Source organism: Contarinia nasturtii, unplaced genomic scaffold (genome assembly GCF_009176525.2).
Source record: "Contarinia nasturtii isolate CC-2019 unplaced genomic scaffold, AAFC_CNas_1.1 Cnas_scaffold_1699, whole genome shotgun sequence".
Classification (NCBI taxonomy): domain Eukaryota; kingdom Metazoa; phylum Arthropoda; class Insecta; order Diptera; family Cecidomyiidae; genus Contarinia; species Contarinia nasturtii.
The window spans coordinates 3,730,659-3,751,839 of NW_022199032.1; the positions used below are offsets into that span (position 1 = coordinate 3,730,659).

The 21,181-nt window shown below is 33.3% G+C and overlaps 2 protein-coding genes across 3 annotated transcripts in view; both read left to right on the forward strand.

The window, feature by feature from the left end:
• Window positions 1–2: 2 nt before the first annotated feature.
• Window positions 3–4,843, forward strand: LOC116346891 (U1 small nuclear ribonucleoprotein 70 kDa). Its single transcript, XM_031777163.1, has 8 exons — window positions 3–490; window positions 580–762; window positions 842–986; window positions 3,201–3,302; window positions 3,394–3,628; window positions 3,688–3,884; window positions 4,178–4,266; window positions 4,350–4,843. Exons 1-8 carry the CDS (start codon window positions 347–349, stop codon window positions 4,407–4,409), a joined length of 1,155 nt encoding a protein of 384 aa, XP_031633023.1. The 5' UTR covers window positions 3–346; the 3' UTR covers window positions 4,410–4,843.
• Window positions 4,844–5,936: 1,093 nt separating this feature from the next.
• LOC116347119 (serine/threonine-protein phosphatase 4 regulatory subunit 1-like) overlaps window positions 5,937–21,181 on the forward strand; it is a 52,553-nt gene continuing 37,308 nt past the window's right edge. Inside the window, exons 1-2 of one of the 2 annotated variants that reach the window (XM_031777556.1) lie at window positions 5,937–6,098; window positions 7,372–7,483. In XM_031777556.1, coding sequence (XP_031633416.1) covers window positions 6,089–6,098; window positions 7,372–7,483 — 122 coding nt within the window. In that variant the 5' untranslated portion in view covers window positions 5,937–6,088. Of the gene's footprint in view, window positions 6,099–7,193; window positions 7,222–7,371; window positions 7,484–21,181 lie in introns of those variants that run through there. The other variant, XM_031777555.1, reaches the window with a different exon arrangement.

Sequence of the window (21,181 nt, forward strand, 5' to 3'; positions counted from 1 at the left end):
CTGTCCGACGACCAACGAAGACACTTCACAGCAGATATTCATTGCGAACGATACATTGTAAAAATGTATCGGTAAAAAAGTAAATTTGGAAATTAACCAACTCGTTCTCAAAAGTTACAAAGAAAAAAAAAAAGAGTGAAAAATCTGTCATTTTATGCAATATCAACGAAAAAGTGCACTTTTAAAGTGAAAATTATAAAATATTAGTGAATTGCGTTGTTTGATACATCGACATAAACATTAGCACAAGAAAAGAAACATTCAGATCTTGTGTCATTTGAAATTGTTTTTCATACGCATACTGCGAATAGTTTTGAAATAAAGACGACGAAAGGTTTATTCAGAAATGACACAATATTTGCCACCAAATTTATTGGCACTATTTGCTCCACGCGATCCATTACCATTTCTACCACCACCCGATAAATTGCCACATGAAAAGAAAACAAAAGGTTATTTAGGCGTTGGACAGTTTTTGTCGAATTTTGAGGTTTGTATCATTTGAACATGTGCCATCTATCGTAATTGACTTTTTTTTTAATCAAATGTATATTTTGTTGTTGTTTTTTTCCATCATAGGATCCTAGTGAAACTCCGCCACCAACCCGTGTTGAAACACGTGAGGAACGTTTAGAGCGACGTCGAAAAGAAAAGGCTGAACAAGTTGCTTATAAATTAGAGCGTGAGATCGCCATTTGGGATCCAAATCAACTTCAAGATGCCACAGAAGATCCCTTCAAAACATTATTCATCGCTCGTATCGTATGTATTTTGCAAACGAATTTTCATTCAATTTGTTTCTTTTTGCCAATTCTGATCAAGCATCTTTTTACCGTTACAGAACTACGATACCTCGGAATCGAAACTGCGTCGTGAGTTTGAAGTGTATGGGGCAATTAAAAAAATTGTCCTAGTTCACAATGTTGACACAGGAAAGCCTCGTGGCTATGCTTTTATCGAGTACGAACATGAACGTGATATGCATTGTAAGTAATCAAAAATTTGATATTTTCTTCCCTTAAATCGACAAATACGCGTAAAATAATTTGCCGATTAATTCATTTGCAAGTGATACACGCAAAATATTTGAACAAAAAACAAAAAAAGAAAACCATACATCATTGCTGTAATTTCATAAATGAACTGAACAGTTTCAATGACAAATCAATTTTTGATTCAAACTCCTTCTGTGAGGTGCAATCAACCAACTATTATACAATGAAAACATTCGCGCATAAGAGACAAAAAATGAGAGTTAATCCGTCGAGTCAATTTCCTCAAGCACCGAAGAAATTCCATTTTAAAATGAACACGTACGAACTTAAAACAGTGAACAAGTGGCCCGTTTATTCGTTTCATTTGACATAAATATAAAGTCGCAGATGACAGACACTTAAAATTTAAATCGTGTTATTTCACATCACAAATAAAATCACACGCATAACAAAATTCAATATTTAAAAGAAAAGAAAAAAATGAGAAAAAAAACATTCCGAATCATTGGAAAAACAAATACTTATAGAATAGGTTTGTATGGGTTTGGTAAGATTGAGACATAAACAAAAAAAAATCAAAAAACAAACACGAATACGTCGAGTATTTTATTCCCCACATTAGATTACACATTTTCCAAGTAAAAAAAAAATAAATACCGTTTTGTGTTGTTGTTATTGTTGTTGACATAAATAGATCATCGAAAATGCAAATCGAATGCTCGATTGGTGGCCTGGAATATCAATTGGTAACAGTATTTTTGGTAAATTGTTTTTAGATAAAACTAGATGTGCGCCAATTGCTCAGGTTGACCATGTGCACCAATTTATTCTTTTACAAAACCATTTTTTTCAATGTCATCCATTGTTTTTTTATTCATTTGAATTCCGATTTCTCTGGGTAAACTATGATCTTATTTTTATTCTTACGCATTTATGGCATCATCACATTTGCAATTTTCAATTAAATGTTTCGTTTACATTCCATGTACAGCCGCAACAACAAACAAATAGTCTGATTTACATTCTGGACATTTGCAGTAAAAAAATATTTTTTTCTACTTAATTTGTATTTCCTTCTTGCAAAAATTTTCAATTTAATTTAATGTCAACAATTGAAATGCACGGTCACCTGAAAATGTGGCGCATACTTCTAGTTTTCACATATACACTCAACAGAAAAAAAAGGTTTTATTTCATAATTTTTTTTTTAATTTTTCAATGCTCTACCCAAATAAATAATTCTAATAAATAAACTGATTGAATAAAATAAAATGTAGCGCATATACGTAAGTATTGAGCGCTCCAGGTAAAGGTATTTCTATCCAGTCAATGCAAAACGAAAATAAAACGGGACAAATTTCTCAATATAGATTTATCAATAAAATTGCGACACAAAATCGAATTCGATATTTTGCACGAAATAAAACATTCAATGCCACCCAAAACCATGTAGCAAATATATTCTGCTCAACCAATACGCCAAAAAAAAACAACAAAAAAACCCTCATACATGTGTATTTTTTTCTCTTTTTCGAATTAAAAACGAGTATGCTCATTCCGTAAGTAAAAACGACAAACCCACCAAAAAAAAAACAGTAAGATAAAATAGATCACAATGCGAATTAATATATATATTATATTGGTCAATTGATTAAATAAAACATTGAAATCAGGGACCGGTAGGTATAATGATTATAATCACATTCGCAAAAACATACATGTTTTCATATTTGAATTTACATTATCAAATGAAAGTTTTTAATTTCCAGTACATACGGTAATGTCGATATAAAAACCAATTAAAACAAACAAACGAACAAAATAAATAAATGAATAATTTACAAAGCAAAAGGTACAGAGAATAGAGGAAAGACTGTTTTTTTTCAAAGTGCATCATGGAAACAAAATGCTTTCTGGATTAGGTTTCAATCAAATGTTTGACGATTTCTTATTCTACCTTCATTTTTTTTTGTTTCGAGTGTGTAAATCTACTTCAATGATGGAAAGTGTCTCATAGGTGTCTGTGTCAATCAATCCAAATAAATTACGCAAAACCAAATATAACACAAAAAGAACCGAAAAAAAAAACAAAACAAAACAAACAAACAATTAATACACATTACGGAATTAGCATGAGCTAATCACATTGAAAACAACATAATTTTTTAAGGTCAATACCATTTCTTTTTGCAAATAACATTTTAGCTGCGTACAAACATGCTGATGGTAAGAAAATTGATGGTAAGAGAGTATTGGTCGACGTTGAGCGCTCAAGAACGGTCAAAGGATGGCTTCCTCGTCGTTTAGGTAAGAATCACTTTTCCATTTTTTTCTCTATTCGAACAAAAATGGACTGAATTATACTAATCAAATTTTTTATTTAATTTTCACTAAATAGGTGGTGGTTTGGGTGGAACAAGACGTGGCGGTCCTGATGTAAATATTAAACATTCTGGACGAGAAGACAATGACAGAGAACGAGAAAGATATCGCATGGAAAGAGAGCGTGATGATTATAGACGCGACTTTCGAGACAGAGAACGACGTGATCGTCGATCACGGTCTCCGAAAGTTCGTGACCGTGTTAGAAGTAGAAGTCGAGATCGCAAAGAACGGAAACGACGACGATCAGAGTAAGTCATGCGCACATCACATTACGGTAATCATTTACATTATCATTGAATTTTCGCAGGGAAATTGAATACGAGAGAAGAGACTCACGTCGTGATCGTGAAAGAGAAAAGGAACGTAAACGTAGTAAGCGATCGAGATCCCGAGAAAGAAAGCGAGATAAACGTGATAAATCACGTGACAAACGCGATAAAGAGCGTAAAGAACGAAAACCAGAATATGGTGAAATTAAAATCAAAGAAGAACCAGTTGATGATGGTACGATCATTTATTTATTTTAAATTCAACATTACATTTAACTGGCAAACACTATCAAGGCAATCTGATCGAAATTGAGTTTGTTGCTTTGTTAAATTTGCTAAATTATTATGTAAACGTAAACATTTTGTTTCAAAATAAATGCGTTTGAGATTACAGGGCCTCAAGTTAACAAGCATAAACTTATTGGCAGTATACATCTCGTACAGCATCACCAATTCATAGCATATATTATAAAATTCAAACGAATCACAAAATGATTTACGACAAATGTTTTTTTTCTGTCTCTTTAGATTATCCTGACTATAATTCACGTATCTACAGTTCATACGGAGCCGAAGTCAAGTATGAAGATGGCGAAGAACAGAAATATCGACCGCAGGTTTGTCTTTTTTTTTTCATTTCTTTTGTCCCGAAAAGCGTGAACGACATTTTTGATAATAAATTTTTGATTTTTTTGTTTAGGAAAACAATGGCCAGTACGGACATAATGACGATGATGACTATGATGACAGAGGATACTAAGTTTTATAAGTTTTTAGCGTGTAGCAGCGGAGCTCATACAAATGCGTTACTGTCAATTTATACGGTATTGAAGTAACGCAATATTGAACTCTCCACAATTAATATTAATCAAGCAAAAATGATTCGATTAATTATTAATTTTTATTTTTATTTTTGAATCTAAGAAAAACAAGTTAAATGCTCCGTAAAATATTTCATTTGCGCTACTTTTATCTCGCTTTCGTTCTCCAAAATATACAAAAATCGTTTTTTTGGTAGGTATACACAAGTTAATTACAATTTTCCTATAAACAAACAACAACAAAATTAATAACTTTGACAGGCGCTATGATTTGTAAATTTTATTAATCAAATGTTATTTTGCAAACGGAATAAAGTGAACGAAAACGGCTTTTGCAGTGGCAAACACAATAAAAATTACAAACATATTTTCATTTCATTCTTTTTCTCCTTTTAATAGCCTTCTAAAAAATATTAGTTTCAGCATAGAAATCATGATAGAAATATACGTAAAAAGGATAGAAAAATATTTGCAAAGTCGTAGAAAATTCTTATGACGATTGGAAGAAAAAAAAGTATGTTTTTTAATCAATAATAACGTATCAATAATAATTTATGGTATAATCTGCCAAAATGGTTTTTAAGTTTTCAATCTTTTTCAACAATAAACATACTTGAAAAAAAAAATGCATTTTCGTAACTTAAATGAGACATGAACATTTCATCGGTGTTGATTGGATTTTTGGTAGTACAGTTCATTATGAAGAAGAGGCTTTCACCATCACCATTTCATATGGGAATTGTGAATCCTTAAATTAAGGTCTTAGGGACCTTAATTGAGTCGATTATAAAGGGGTCTTATTGCAGAGAGATTTCTAAATGTTTATAATTAAATTGTTATTCCAATAAAATGAATCAAAATGTCTTTGAGATTATATTCATTAACGGCTAGCATTTCTTTGTGTGCATTATGTCTAAAGTTGAAGCTTGACTTTCTGTCAGACAAATTTGAAGGTGACAATACTTCGATCTCGTTGTGAGTTTTGTAATTAATGAAAATGTATTCAAATGAAAATTCATCCAGACTGAATGAATTTTTTTTAACACGTTAAAAATCATTTTCATCGACAATAATTTCGAAAAAATTGCATAATATTGCAAACAATTTCAAATAAAACAAAAATTATTGCTGAGTTCAAACATGACAAACATTTTTCATTCTCGTCGATTATAAAGAGCAAAAGTTAAGAAAAATACATTTTTAAAATTCACCAAAAAAATGTGGTGTAATTTATATTAAACAAAAGCTAAATAAAATATCGAAATGAATTTGAAAAGAAAAAATCCCATTTGCTTGAAAGAAATAAGCTACCATGAATCGAATGGATAGCAAACGATGTTGCTTGGGATAAAAAGTAGTGTTAACACAGCAAATATTGAGCGATTTTTAATATCGATTTGTAGATGGCATTTTAGTAGTGTATGTAGTGTTTTTGACAGTACGGTAAGTCTTATCTGCCATTTTTATAACATATTGCAAATGTAACTCGCATATATAGTTTTTTTTATGTTATTTTTGTAAGAACAAAAAAATAATTTAGTGATTATTTCATAAAATTTTTATCGTTTCATTTGTTTGAAATTAACAATAGAAAGGCATCCAAATCGATCATTTAACAATGGACGTTGGTAAGTAGTGAATTTAATTGAAAAATAACAAATAAATGTTACGCCCTTTGATACGACACACAGAGAAAGACAGAGAGAACAGACATACAAAATCCCCCAAAGTGAAGCAGCAACTAAACCATTTCGAAATGAATACAAATCGAATTCATGTATCTGTATAGATTTTGTAAACGATGGTTGAACGAAATCAAACAAAAAATGAATGAAACTTTGACGAAAAATGATGGCAACAAGCGAATGTAAAAAAATACAAATTTCATTTGTAATTGTGCAAACGAAAGTTAGGTTAAGTTTATTTCATTTTTATTATGCATCTATCACAGAAAAAAGAAACGAAATGCGAAATGAATAAGTGTGTATAGCCAACAAAGTCAACTACGTTTAATTGCACATTTCTCGTTTTCATCGATTGATTCATTGCAGCCAGTTGGTTGGCTGACTAATTCCAAATGTATCGACTCCAAAAATGCAATATCGTCACATCACACAAAATAAAAATTAAATACATTTGCAAATCAAAGCAGACAACGCAAAAATTGACAAACAAAAACGAAAAACATACAACGATCAATATGATACCATAACAATGGAAAATAACAAAGAAATTCTTTAAGATGTTGCATCAAAACTAGTTGATTGTGTGTGCTTTGACTTTTTTTAGCGTTGCATGCGTTGCATTGATATGAATATTCATTGCTATCGAAAGGCACTCAAGACTTCACGACGACAACAACGACAATGACAAACAATGAAAATCGCATAAAGCTTGCGATGTTGTTGTTGTTTCGTTGTGTGTGTTTTTTTTTTGTATTTTTGCTCTGGTTCGCTTGCTGTTAGATTTTTTATTTTCAAGTTTTCTTGACATTGGCTTTTGTTAAGAGATTCAATTTAGAGGAAGTGATGCAATTTTCTAGTTTGTGTTTTATAAAAAACCAACAACAACAACCATAAATGTTGCTATAGAATTCGGAATACATTTATGGCAATCTGAAGGATTTTCGATGTGATTCTTTTCAAAACTGTACTCTCTAACGAATAAAAAAAAACGCAACTGTTCATGTTGTTTTAATTAACAACTATTCGCCAGTTAATATAAATACAAAAAAAGCGATGATAAAATGGTGTAAAATAAATTAGACGTTCTGTTTAAAAAAAAAAATGTGTAAAAGTTCTCATTGGTTTTTTTGTGTGTCTGGTTTTACGTTTATTTATTTTACATATGTCTCTTGTCAATTTTGCCATTGCATTTGATTTGTTTACATTGTTCTTTCAGGGGAACGGATTTGGGATGAATTATCCATACAGCCAGAAAGTGAAAGTTCATCGAAACTGAGTATATCAGATATGCTAACCAACGTGGCCACAGATGCAAACGAAGGAAACAGGTATGTTCAATATCATTTTTTCGATACGATTTCTCATCACTTTTTTTCACATAAAGATTACTTTTCGTTATGTGTCTTCCGAGAAAACTCGTCTCTGACCATTCAATACTCACGACAACAATGATGGATATCATAATGGGATTTACATTTGACAATCAGACCCAAAAACCATATAAAGTTATTTTTGAATGAAGTATTTGCGCTAGTTTTTATTTCTCTCTTATCCTTCCAATGACCAATGTTTAGATTATACTTGCATGGAATCGAACGATTCATCTTTTCGACACCAACAAGAAAACAAGAAGAGAAAGAATAAATCAATAATTTCTATGTCCAGTTGTAAATGGCTCGAAAATTATATATAATCGATCTCAATCAATATATATGATATATGGTTTTGTATCCATGGCAAATGTCACAAACCATATAAATGTAATCTCTATACATAAGATGCTTGTCTCCAGTCTCATTTGACAGCATAGCAAACATTCATTCGAAAACAAGTGACAAACAGACGGAAATTTCACTGGAATTATCATAAAATCGATTTAAATTCAACATTCAATTTAGATTAATTTCGCCAATTCGCAAACTGGCAACTGGAAAGTACGAAGGATTCGATTTCAATATACAATATGTGTATGCAATACTAATCAAATGAAAGCTTTTTATGAATCTATAGATAAAAAGGGGAGATTTTGCTACGATTGATCATTTTTTTATTGCTCTGTGGTATTTTTTTTTTCTTTCATTTTCTTTGTTGTTTCGCATTTCAACGCATTTGTAATTTAGTATAACTATGGATTTATGAAGTGAACATTGATTAGATTGGAACAAAAAAGTCCTTTATGATTGTCCAAAGAGAGAAAGGGAGCAATATGCATTTATTTCGTCTCTTTGGTCATTTTTCATCTCATTTTTTTTTTCCTTTCTTTACTCGCCCTCCATTATGCGTTTATTATGCAATTTGCAATGTGTTAAAGTCGATTTTGAGCATGTGCCCGTCTACTGTTTGTCCAGCGCTTGTGTTTGCTGATGCAAAATCCAAAGTCAATGTACCATGAAAGATTCATTTCAAACGGCTTTACTATCAATTAAATTTCGCTCGTGAATCAAGCTGATTTTTTTTTTAAATAAAAAAAGAGTATATATTGTGAGAGTAGAAAATACAAAACGGAGAATCTCAACCAATGTTTGTTCTTTCAATCATTTGCCTTTTTTGCTTTTGTATTTGTAATCTTATAATTCGGCCATTAAAATCACTGATTTGTTTTCCCTCGACATTTGAATCGTCATATAAATCAAAAACTGGTTCAGAATCAACGAGGGCGATATAAATAATTTAGCAGATAGTAGAAAGGAATCAATGGGTTGCATTCACGTAAAATACAATTCTTCTTATTATTACTATTATGGTCACGGTGATCAACTGCATATTGTGATAATGAGCCATTGTGCCATCATTTGCACGTATGATGACTTTTCGCATATAAAATTCGTGTTGGCCAAGATTTCAAACGTATCTAGACCAAGAGAATTTATGCATTTTGATGTGCAATGCAATTAAATGATCAAATAATGAAGAACTATGTGAAAAATTGAGTTGCTGAACTATGTCTCACAATAATGTAAACAAAGAAAAAAGAGATGAAGATTGATAGGGAAAACGAGAGAGGGAGGCAGTTAAAGAGAGGAATTTTATGTGCATTCAAAGGTGAAAGAGTAAAAATTTGCCATTTGAATGGTGGAACCTTACGGGAAATCGAAAGTGAGTGAGACAGACAATGCGACCGACAGCAAGCTAATGCCAACAATGAATTGATAGAAGATATTATGTATTTGAAGTGAGCCTGTTAGTGATTTTATTAATCTTTTACGGCAATTTCTGTTATTCTTTAGTCAGTGAAGTTATATAAATAAATATATTTATCTGAAAAAAATAATATAAATGGATAACAATAACAATAAGTCGCACATAAAACCGTATGCTGGATGCGATGTGAAAATATTTTAATGCACGTTTATTTGCAACATTGACATGGCGCTGTTACTCTGTGTGTGTTTTTTTCCCTTAAACATTTCATTTTTTTCTTCTTGTTTCGTTTCGTTTGTGTTGCAATTTACGGATACGTTTGCTTAGAAACAATGCACAATTTGATACACAAAACTCTATTCATCGTTGTGCAAATTGTATGCATTATTATATGACGTTTACATGTAATTGAGAGGAAAATATAAAGCAATAATAAAACCGAAGACACACAACGAAAGCAGCAACACTTTATGCGCGATATGATGAACAAATAATGAAAATACACTGTGCATTAGGGCACGCGCCAAACTAAATAATAAGAACTTTGTTCAATATATATATTATCGGTTGGCGGTGTGCATTTGTTATATTTTCTCTCTCGTCGTTTTGTTGTTGTCGATCTCAGTGTGTTTTTTTTTATTTCGTACTCATTCAGTTCATTCGCTGGTGTATGTGTGTTTATGTGCCTTTCTTTCATTCTACGCTTCATTATTGGATAATTTAACAATTTTTTCCACGCTGTTTTTCGAAGATACGATTCAGTACACAAATAAATAATAATAAAAAAAGCACACACACACGAAATAAGCGATGTACCGATGATTTGTCCATGCAGACTTGCTTTTCGTAGCACATAAAAGGAATAGTAAGTGACTAAATAGCACGTTGAAAGTAACGAGAAATGAACAGTGGAAAAAAAACGTCCGTCACCTGTCGAAACCGTTTTTCGTCGTTGAGGCATTTTAGCACTCGTGTATGTTTTCTTTCCTCACATTACACGATACATCGTATAAGCTTACCTTACCGGCCGCTCAATACATACGTAAACACAAAATGACTGAGGAAAAAAACAACAACTACCACGGCAACATCCAAGAAATACAAACACACATACGTGGTACTGTGGTCAATATCCATTTTTCTTCGTCAAATGATGACCTTATGTTCGCTTATTACGTTCACTTTCGATTAATTATTTCTTCTTGAATTAATATCCTGTTATATATTTCACTCCCCTTCAGTACCATTTTTTATCGTCATCGTAGTTGTTGTCGTCGTCGTTGCTGCTGTTATTTTTCACGGTGTTCGATTGTTTGGAAGAATTTCATGTGTGTAGGCACATTTTAAATTTTGTCGCACATGCACACAAAACAACAACAAAAAATGCAAAGCAAAGAAGACCTAAAAGTATACCACATCCATTGCATTCTCTCATTTCCATTCTTTGAACCATACAAAGGCTCAATGTTTTGCCAATGATGAATCGTACTAAGAATGGTACACACGGCAAACGTTGACTCAACTTGTTTTATCGTGTAAACGTGAATGGGAAACACCCTTCGGGTTCGGGCTCACGAAGACGAAGTTTTCCGTTTTGATAGGAATTTTTTTTTTCCAACCCCATAACAAATGCAAGGGACAAGCGAAGAGAAAGAATGGGCAAAAGAGAAAGGTTCCCGGTTTCGACTGACGTGCAGCGAATGTTTATTGACCTCATGTTTTTATAGTCAGCACACGGATCCATATATTGCTAAAATATGTTACTATACTTTATCAAATGAACATTCTCGCATTCACACTGGACATGAAACAAATGTCACAATGGATTCTAGTTTTATATGACAAAAAAAAAGATAGAGAGAGAGAGAGAAGAAATGATTGTGTGAAAATTGATGGACATTACGGTTAATCTCATAAAAAATTGTTATCAATTAATTATCTGAAATGCATAGTGAAAGCAACGGCTGAAAGCCACATAAAATGGCATCGAATCGGTTATTGTTCAATTGAAAGTGACGAAGAGAATAAACCAAACTGCATCGAAAACAAATGAAATGGCATTTTATTAATATGTCGATCAAGTTCATCAACAAATCAAATACTATAGTTTCAACCCTCAAAAATACAACAAATGCACGCATATGGATTATAACGAGTTTAGCACCAAGACAAACTTATGTCACATTCGATTGCATTTAAGTCGCATTGAATCGAACAGAACCGATCTGATACACATAAATTTGTCAGACATAATTCGTCCATAATAAGCATTAATGAACGAACCAGGAGCTTGGCCTCAAACTGAACGAAAACGAAAAAAAAATAAACAGTTTTTTTCTTCTTCAACATTATTCACATTTAATTTATAGAAACAGAAATGTTTAGCACACACATACATGAATTTATATGCATCTCTCTTTCTCTGTCTCTCGCTCGCTCTCAAATGCGCGTAATTTCTACTTTATTCATCTCTTTTTTTTTCCTCCAGTAAACTCATTTATTTATTTTATATTTCAAATATAACATCTGCTGTTTATGTGTTTCATCTACGGTATTTTTTTTGTTCCTGTTCACTTCAATTCTTATATACATCAGTGGTGCATTTGCTGGCTTCTATATGTCTGTCTCGTGTTCGAGCATGTGTTAGTGTTGTGTCTCGTGTTGTGCATTGAAAACTACAGATGTTAATTTCAATTTTCGTTTTGTACATACTCGTGTGTCGTACGACATACACTTCACATCCTCTCTCTCTCTCTCTCGCTCACTCTTTCGCCTTGGTTTTTTCCATTTCATGTTTTGTTCCATTTCGTTTGCATTGACATTAAAAGGATGAAGTAAACGATGGATGGGCAATGATGACTATGAGATACCTCTGAACTAAATCCTACCTTCCATTCCGGCTTTTCTATGTGTCTATCTGCTTTCTCTGGCACCGTGTTCACTTTTTTATTTCATATTTTTGTTTGAAATTGACCAGATTAATGTCGGATTCAAGCGCCGTCATACAAAAAAAGATAACTTCGACACGAAAAAAAAAGGACAAATAGATTAAAAGTGTAAAGTTGTTAACAAATATGAACATTTGAAATTTCAAAATAAATGAGACACCACTTCAAATGTCAAGAGCAATAAAGGCAAACAATTTTAACGTATCAATTTACACAATGGTCACATTGAAAATCGCATTCGTTTCTCATCGAAATTCAATTGAACAATAAGTAGCTAATAACCTCATCAATCGATTTGTATAACAATTGCTCGTCCGCCGATGTAACCAAGTGAGTGAATCCTTTCACTCACCATGACCTGCTCCAACAATTTTTTCGCTTGGCGTTTATTCGGGGTAGATTTTTCGTTTTTCGTTTTTTTTTTTGCTGTTGTCCATATCAATAACCGATTCAAGCCATGCAAATTTATACGACTAATGCCGGTTGAACGAATCAATTGGAAAACCATTGCCATTCGATATCGGATTTTGATGTTTTTCCATTGTGTAAAAAAGAGAATAGTATCGAATACGCCCAGTGAAAATGATTGCATGCACCGAAAATGATTGGTAGCATTTTTGCATACATATATGGTATTTTATGTATACATATATATGCATATTACACCTCTCATTTTTCTCGTTGTCTCTCCCTATTTATTTGTACCACAGTCTTGCACGTGAACACACAAATGTTGTACGTAAACATTCTAAATTTAGAGAAGAGATGACTTTTGAAATTTAATTTCATTTTCACTTCATGTGTTTGTACACGGACTAGATTTATTGCATAGACATAAACACACACACACACATTCAGACTCACTAATAATGAGGTTAATAAACCCGTCTCTTTGGACGGATAATGTAACTGCTTTCTAGTCGTAAAAGATGCATTCATCGTCGTTTACGTACATTACCATATTCTACTGGAGATTGAGACACACAGAGAGAGAGAAATTGTGAGCCTTAGGCACCAATTGCATTTGACATATTCCATCAAATCCACAGTCATACGAACACAAACGGCAGAAATTTTCGAACAAATTGAATATTGGACAAAAAAAAGGCGACAATCATAAATGATATGTGTTGAATCATGGCAATTCGATTTGGTGGTAAGAAAATTATTGCCTATCGAATTTGGTTTTTTTTTTCACTCTTAAATTCTGGCGCGTGTTCTAAAACTCAAGTTCAATATTTGAACTTAGATTTATTTCCGATCGAATTTCAATGAATATCAATAAATCTGATGGGAACGATTGACATTTAAAATATGCATATGCATTATTTTCTTCATTTCCCATGCACATTTGCGTAAATCGATCACACTGTATGTTTTCGTGCATCCCTTTTTTCTTTGAGTTCCTTCATTCTGGTGGCATTGATCCCGTATGCAGCCCCCATTTATTAAATTCGATTAAAACCAATGATATTGATTCATTTTTTTCTGACAGTTAAGCTGTAATTTGTAATAATAATAATAAAATTGCAAAATCGACTACTTATTATCGTTTATTCACACTTCAGGCATCGGCTTAAAATTGTGTGTGTTTTTTGTAACATAGAGCCATACAAAATGAACAAATAGCAATTCGACAATGTAACAATTTTCCAATTATTTCCCAACAACATGCGTTTTTTTTTGTGCTTGCACACATAAAAAATGCAATGGGAACTGCAGTGAGTTAATAGCTTGGCATTACAAGTCAGAGAATTTCATTAGCATATAGAAAAGTGGAAAATTGCATTGATCAGCCTCGATGTAAAACTATAATATATTTAAAGGTTTTTATTTTATTTTGTTGGAGAATAATGTATGGTATAACATGTCACTCATGTGTAACAAAATAACGGGGAAAAGAGAATAGTGATCAGTCAAATACGGTTTAAAAATATAGTTTTGAACTAAGGCGTTGCAGATCGTTCCTTTTTTGCTGCATTGTTTTTTTTTCTCTTTTTCTCATCCGTTCTGATTGCTCGCTCAAGATATGCGCAATGAAATTTACCCATTTTTTTTACCACCTAATTGAATATCCAGTTAAATTCTGTTAAAGATACGAGTTGCACATTTTCGTTACACCTTTCCCATCACTTCAACCATCAATTTGTGTTTTCGTACATCGTTATTGCACCATTGTTGATGTGTCCTGTTCGATACGTTCGCTCAAACTGTGCTCTTCACAATTTGTGTGTGTGTGTTTGTTTTTTTATGGAAATTCCTCCAAATAACATTTGTGTAGCAACGTTTTTCGATAGAATTTTATGCGAGCATATTCGATTCGCTCTCTGTAGATTACAATTCGGAAGGAAAATTTGTATCCAACAAATATATATAAAAGAAGCCAGGTGTTTAATGTGTTTCTGATACAAAACTCGCAGACATTGGAATAAATGTAGGCGAATGACAGAGCAGAGCGATCATGTGTTTTGGTCCGTTTTTTTTTGCTATCTCTTTCTCTATCTCTGCAACATAATTTGTTTTTCATCCATAAAATCAACATTTGTTCAAAGTCCTTTTCACGTTTATAAGGTAAAGACGTTGCGTTTTCACAGCGATATGTATGTATTTTAAAAATACAGCGAGAGAGAAACGTAAAAAAATAGAGAAAAAGGAAAATAAAATACGACAGCATAATGGTGCTGCATGTATTTTTGGTTAAAACGGGGATAAAATAACGTTAAGGATATGTTAAGTCAAATATTCAAAATGCGCTAGTTCGTCGCTTGACGGCAAAATTAAATATATTTACACAAATGTATGGTAGAAACCGAAATTCAATAAGAATAAATAAAAAAAAAAATGTATAATTTAGAACAACGTCAATACGCCGCTCTCTCCCTCTCACTCTCTTTCTATCTGCCGAGAGTAGTGAGTCTCGTTAAGCGAAGAAAAATATTGGCTGTTTGACTCCGTCTTCGGGTATTAATGGCCATACGCCTTAGCTTAGTTGCAATATTGTGGATTCTTTCTTTCACCCTCAGTCATGTCTTTTTGATTGAGAAGAGAACGCTCACAAGCAGCTGCACACACATTTCATCCATTTGTCAGGAAATTTCTTTCCACCGTATTCATAAAATGCGCTGATTTTATTATTGTTGTTGTTTTTAGCTGAGCACGCTTCTATTTTTGTGCTTATTTGTAAGCGCACGCCTTCAAAATTTTAAAGTCACATCATACAATGGATGAGTAAGGAAGAGGAAAAAAAGAAGAAAATTAAACACTAAATGTGCTCGGTTTGTCTTTGGCTTTAAAAGAGACTCGACAGAGACGAAAAAAAAAACCAAACCCGAATGCATTGTGTGTTTTTTGTGTTGTGTGTGTGTGTGTGTGTGGTGTTTTGCTCTGTTTTTCAACGGTTTTCAAATGTTCAATGCGATGACAATTAAAATAAAGCTTGATTATTGAATACAAAAAGGCAATCAACCGAGGTGCAAATGAATTCGTCGGGGTTTCATAGAGAGAAGTTTTAAACCCAATGATGAACTATGCAAAAAGGACATACACAATCCAGACATTTGAAACCGAAAACAATATCAATCTGATTACGTCTCTGTAGAATTTCAATTTAAGACGAAAAACCTCTGAAATTATAAAAGAAATCAGTTGTAAATAACAAAAACAACAACAACATCACACACACAAAAAAAACTCGAAGATACAATATGAGAGGGAATGAGATGTGCATGTGTGGAAAACGTATGTGCATAAATGTATATGAAAAAGTGGCATGTGTCATTGTCTTGAATGTAAGGATAATAATTTTCTGAAGCAAGAGCAAAAATGAAATTGTTTTTCTTCGAAAAAAAAATTGTTCGTTTTTCATTAGCGAGCGACCAGTGGAAAAGAGACGGAAATGGGCCAAGGGATTTATATAGAGAGAGAATGAGTGAAAACATTCGGCGTCGTGTGATTGCTGATGTGCATGTGATGGCAAAGATTTGATCCGGTTGCATCTGCTCGATTACACACATTCGGACCATGTGTTGAGGCACGTTGCCACGCTACCGCGCCACTCTTGTTGCACCTTTACAATTTGCCACATGCACGCTGATACACCATCATCTCTCAATCGCATCTCGCATTTCGTTTATTATCGTTTATGTTTGGCATTGTAATACATCCATCTATCGGAATATATCAACGAAAAAGCACTAAACACATTTCTCTTTTTTTGCGGCATTGTTATACCGATGGTACCTTACACGTACAATCGCATCAGTCTTGATTGTCGCACAAAAAACATTCGCACCAAAATTGACAAAACAATGCAACGAATACAACATATACGCACAAAAAGAGAGAGACAAGGGAAGAGAGAGAGAGAAAGAATGAAAAGAGGACAAAAACAAAGAAAACTAAAGAAAAAGAGAGACTCAAACCAATCAGAGAGAATGAAAAATCAACAAAGATATATGCCAAAACGAAAGAAATGCACATTTTCAACATGAAATGGATCTTGATCGTGCTTGTGTGCATTGAAAACATAAATGTACGCATTTTACTTTATTTATTGCAATGGTGCAATTTTCTGTGTCTGTGAAATAAAATGAAAAAAAAGTGAAACACATTTACTCTTCTTCAAAGAGACAGAGAAAAGCGACGAAGAAATGGTAAAGTTCTTTTGATTTTCAATAGAAAATCTTTTCTATTCTTTGGAAATCGTTTGTTTCTTTTGTTGGGTTCGGTTTGTGTGTGGCGATTAGTTTGATGCAGACGGATTCGAAACATTGCCAAAATATTTCAAAAGCATATTTCATACCCACTGTGAGCGATAAATTTTACTTTCTATTCAGTATGTTTTTTTATTGTTCGCTTCACTTCGACACGCCAATGCATCGGTGACTAATTCTTATTTGATTTATCCCATTTAGTCCTTTTAATGGTTGGCATGAAAATGAAATGTGCACCATTTTTGTCTCTCTCTCTCTCTCTCTCTCTCTCTCTCTCTCTCAACGAAACAATAGACAACGATTTCAATCATTTGCTATTCCTTATTGGTCAATCTAGTCGTCGACAAAACAAAGCAAACATTTAGTTTTAATGTCACCAAATTTCTTTTTCACTCAGCACACATATTCTCGATTCTATTGTCAAAATCAAAGATAATTTCGACTGGCGAAAGTCAGAAAGGTGAAAACCGAATTGACATGGCTTTCATTTAATCGACGTCCAATCGAACTCATATATTTGGTTAGTGAAAATGCGATACGTTACACAATTTTTTTTTGATTTTCGACAATAACGATGGTCAAATGTTGGGCGACACATCCCTTTCGGAATCGATAATATTTCAATTGGTTCGAAGCAAGAATGCAAGAAAAGAGCGATGCACTTTGCATGGTTTTTGTTGTTGTTTTTATTTGGTCACACAATGAGCGCGCATCATAAACTTGAATTGTGTGTTCAATAGTATTAGTAAGATGGCATGAGTATAGTAAGCAAAAGCGAATGAAGAATTTCGCGCTAAAAACAGTAAATAAATAAAAGTAAACATTAACATCAACATCAACATCATCATCGACGTGGTCTTCGTCGTTGTGGTCATCGCATGAGCAGCTAACACATTTTGTATGCAATTAACTCGCACCATGGCTTGATGTTCAATTCAAGCTCAAAGCATTCTTTCGTTTGTATGCTGGTGCGTATTCATTTGGTTTACCAAATACTGCTTCGTTGGTGCAGCAACAACAACAACAGCAGTAGCAGCAGCAGCAGCAACGGCAATAACAACAACAGCACGCAAAACGTGCGAAAACGTAAACACAACCATAACAATCAAACATAACAACATGATATGTGTGTGGCTGTTGCGTTGTTGTGTAAAAGCCTCTCATTTGAAATAAGAAAAAAATGAGATAGAGATACAGAGAGCGAGTGAGAGAGGAAGAGAGTATGCAGAATGAATAGTCAAAGAATCTCGTATCGTTTAGATTGTTTTGACGGTTAGAAAAGGTGAAGAACCCTATTTCGAAATCCTTGAGAATGGCGAATAGCCTTTGCATTTCACTTATGTTTGTGTCTTTTTATTTCCCTTTTTCCAGCGTTTATTAAGGTTCGACGACTAATCAGAGTTTCATTGCAAAACCGGCTGCTACTTTACTCTCTTACAACTACCGGAAAAACAACTGTTGGATGATTTTTGTTTCTCTGTCTTGCTCGCTCACTCGCTTTTTTACCCATTCTCGCCAACTAAATACTGCATATTATGGCTTATTGTTTCGTTGTATATGTCTTCGATTTCGCCTGATATTCCGTGTACTTTGCCATTTTCAAGACATGTTTCTGAATCAGAACCGAAATGCCCATATCCGTTGTTGGTAGCGTTCGTTTTTTTCTCTCCCTCTCTCTCCTCTTCTTCTTCTGTTTCTTCTTCATGGTTTGTTTTGTATCGTATTTTAGTGTTGTATTATGTGATTTCAACTTCATTGCGGGTCTTTTACGGCCTTCCGTTCGATGCGCGATCATCATCGTGTACAAAATTCCTTTTTCCCACTGAGCATATAAGTCGCATGAATTTTTGCATATCGAACAAGTACACATACTTACCACAAAATCGCTACTCCATGCCACAACGAATGGCTATGGAATGTGGTACTGTGTATATGTGGTTGTTGTTATTGATCGTAGATTTCTGTTGTGTTCGTCAATGTGTACGCACATTTGTCGGGAAAAATGTATGATTTGGCTCATGAATGCGTTCTTAGTCCATTATAATACAATACAAGCGCTTAAGAGAGTGTACGCGGTGCAAAGAAAGCGAACGAGAGTTAGGCAAAGAATACGGCTCGAATCGCGCATATCTCAAACAAATTCCTTAAAACATAGAAGATTCGTATTCTATACACACATTATTTGTATATATACGTGTGTGTGTGTGTGTGACGTAGCACCATCGTGTGTAGATTTACTACAATCGAACGAACTAGTAATTTTCTTTGGCGTCTGTGCTTCACAATGCTCATTGAGTGAACGCAACAACGAATCTTTAAGGTTAACGTATTTTTCTGTGTGCATACTGAATGGAATATTATAGAATTCGTTATTGCATTGTTTGCCCTCCATTATAATAATGTATATGCATTTTGCGAATGGATGATTTGCACTGATTGAATTTGGTTTGTGTGTATGTTTTTGAAAAAAACAACGCATCTTAAAGATTTTTTTCCTTTTTCGTTTAATTTTTCTTTTACGCTGTTCACCTTTGTGGCAAATGCGTTCACAGGAAGGATGTTTTTGGTATGTGAACATGAAAAGAAACTTATGCATTGGCGACTTTTTCCATTAAAAAGTGAATGAACTATAATTTTGCGCTCTAGAATGCCTTCATCGTGCAAAGGGTTGATGGTGTAATGTAATTTTTTTCTCGCTTTCTTTCAATCATTCCTTTTTTCGTCTTTTTGTATGCACAATACCATATAGTGAATATATTTGATACTTTTATACGCACAAAAAATCACACACACACAGAGAGAGAGAGAGATACACACCCATAGTCAAGTTCCAATGCAATTGAACCACTACGTGTTAAATATATTTTCAATGCTTTGAACTTGATTGTGCGACTTTTTATTTAAAAAAAAAAGAATTCTTTATCATATCTTTCGCTGGTTTTTATTGAAGTTTTACTCTTTGATACCATGTTCACTACATTTGCATAGAAATAGCTGATCAACTTGGTGCTTGTATCCTTGTGAAATAAATGGCAAGAAAGCACTTCACATCATTGATCAAGTTCGCATGTTTCAAAGAAGATTCAAATTACAGTTGGATGTCGAAACTCGAAAGTTTGTAGATGCTGATAGTAATTTGAATGTCATTCTCAAGAGGGCAGAGTGCGAATGAGAAAGCCGGTCACTCTCTTTAGCACGTATTGTTCAATGTACAATTTTGTGTAAATGACTTTACGAGAATCAACTATATACGAGAAAAAACAGTCTTTGGCCAAAAACTTTTCATTTAATAGTCACTTCATTTCCAAAGAATTGCTCAACTCGAATTTTCAAAAGATTTTCGAATAATTATAATTACAAAGTTGGGGCAACAAAGCAATTTTGACGGCTTCAATGGTGAAATAAAAGGCTAGAATTCGTCCACCACATCAAACAACCACCACCAACAAAATTTTACCATAGTTATGACTGCACTTGCAAACGATTTTATTATAGTGCACAAATAAAAGTCGATGAGTTGTTGTTTCAATGAAATCAGCCACACAGATATTTATGGTTTTGTGGAAACGATGCACATAAAAAGTACACATGAAGGGATTCAAAATAAACCACTCATTTGAAGATGAGCAAAATGTTTGATATATCTTTTGCTTTGTAGCACAGTCTAACTCAGTTTTCATTTTTCATTATATCAAAAGAATACAAAACAATACATTTGCATCAAAACGCATGCACTATTTTGTTCGAATTTTCGAAATTCATTCCCAAGTGACAACAACAAAAAGTTGAGTAAGAAGAAGAAGCGTCATTCATTCATATTCAAAATTAAATATGAGTAGAAAGAATTGATGCCAATGACATTTGATATAAATATTATGAAGAAGAGAAAAAGAAATGTTAACGAGACATCCACCATAGCTGGAGTGGCGTGGAAAAAAAACGAGTTTTCATTTAAAAAGCTAAATTAAAACGAGAAAGAGAGAAAAAATCAAGAACAACAACGCGTGAGATGCGAGCACAAGAAATATACAAACCAATTACCGAAATAGTGGTGTTCCCACAGAAAGAATTCAATATAAATTTATTTTGTTCTTCTTTTTTTTTCGAACTTAAACGATTTACACCCAAAATTGATCCGATTGAATATGGTTTAACCAATTTTGATAAAAGCAGCCGCCTGGCCGCTTGTCAAGCTGAAAATTGACACTATATGGAAATATAGAGC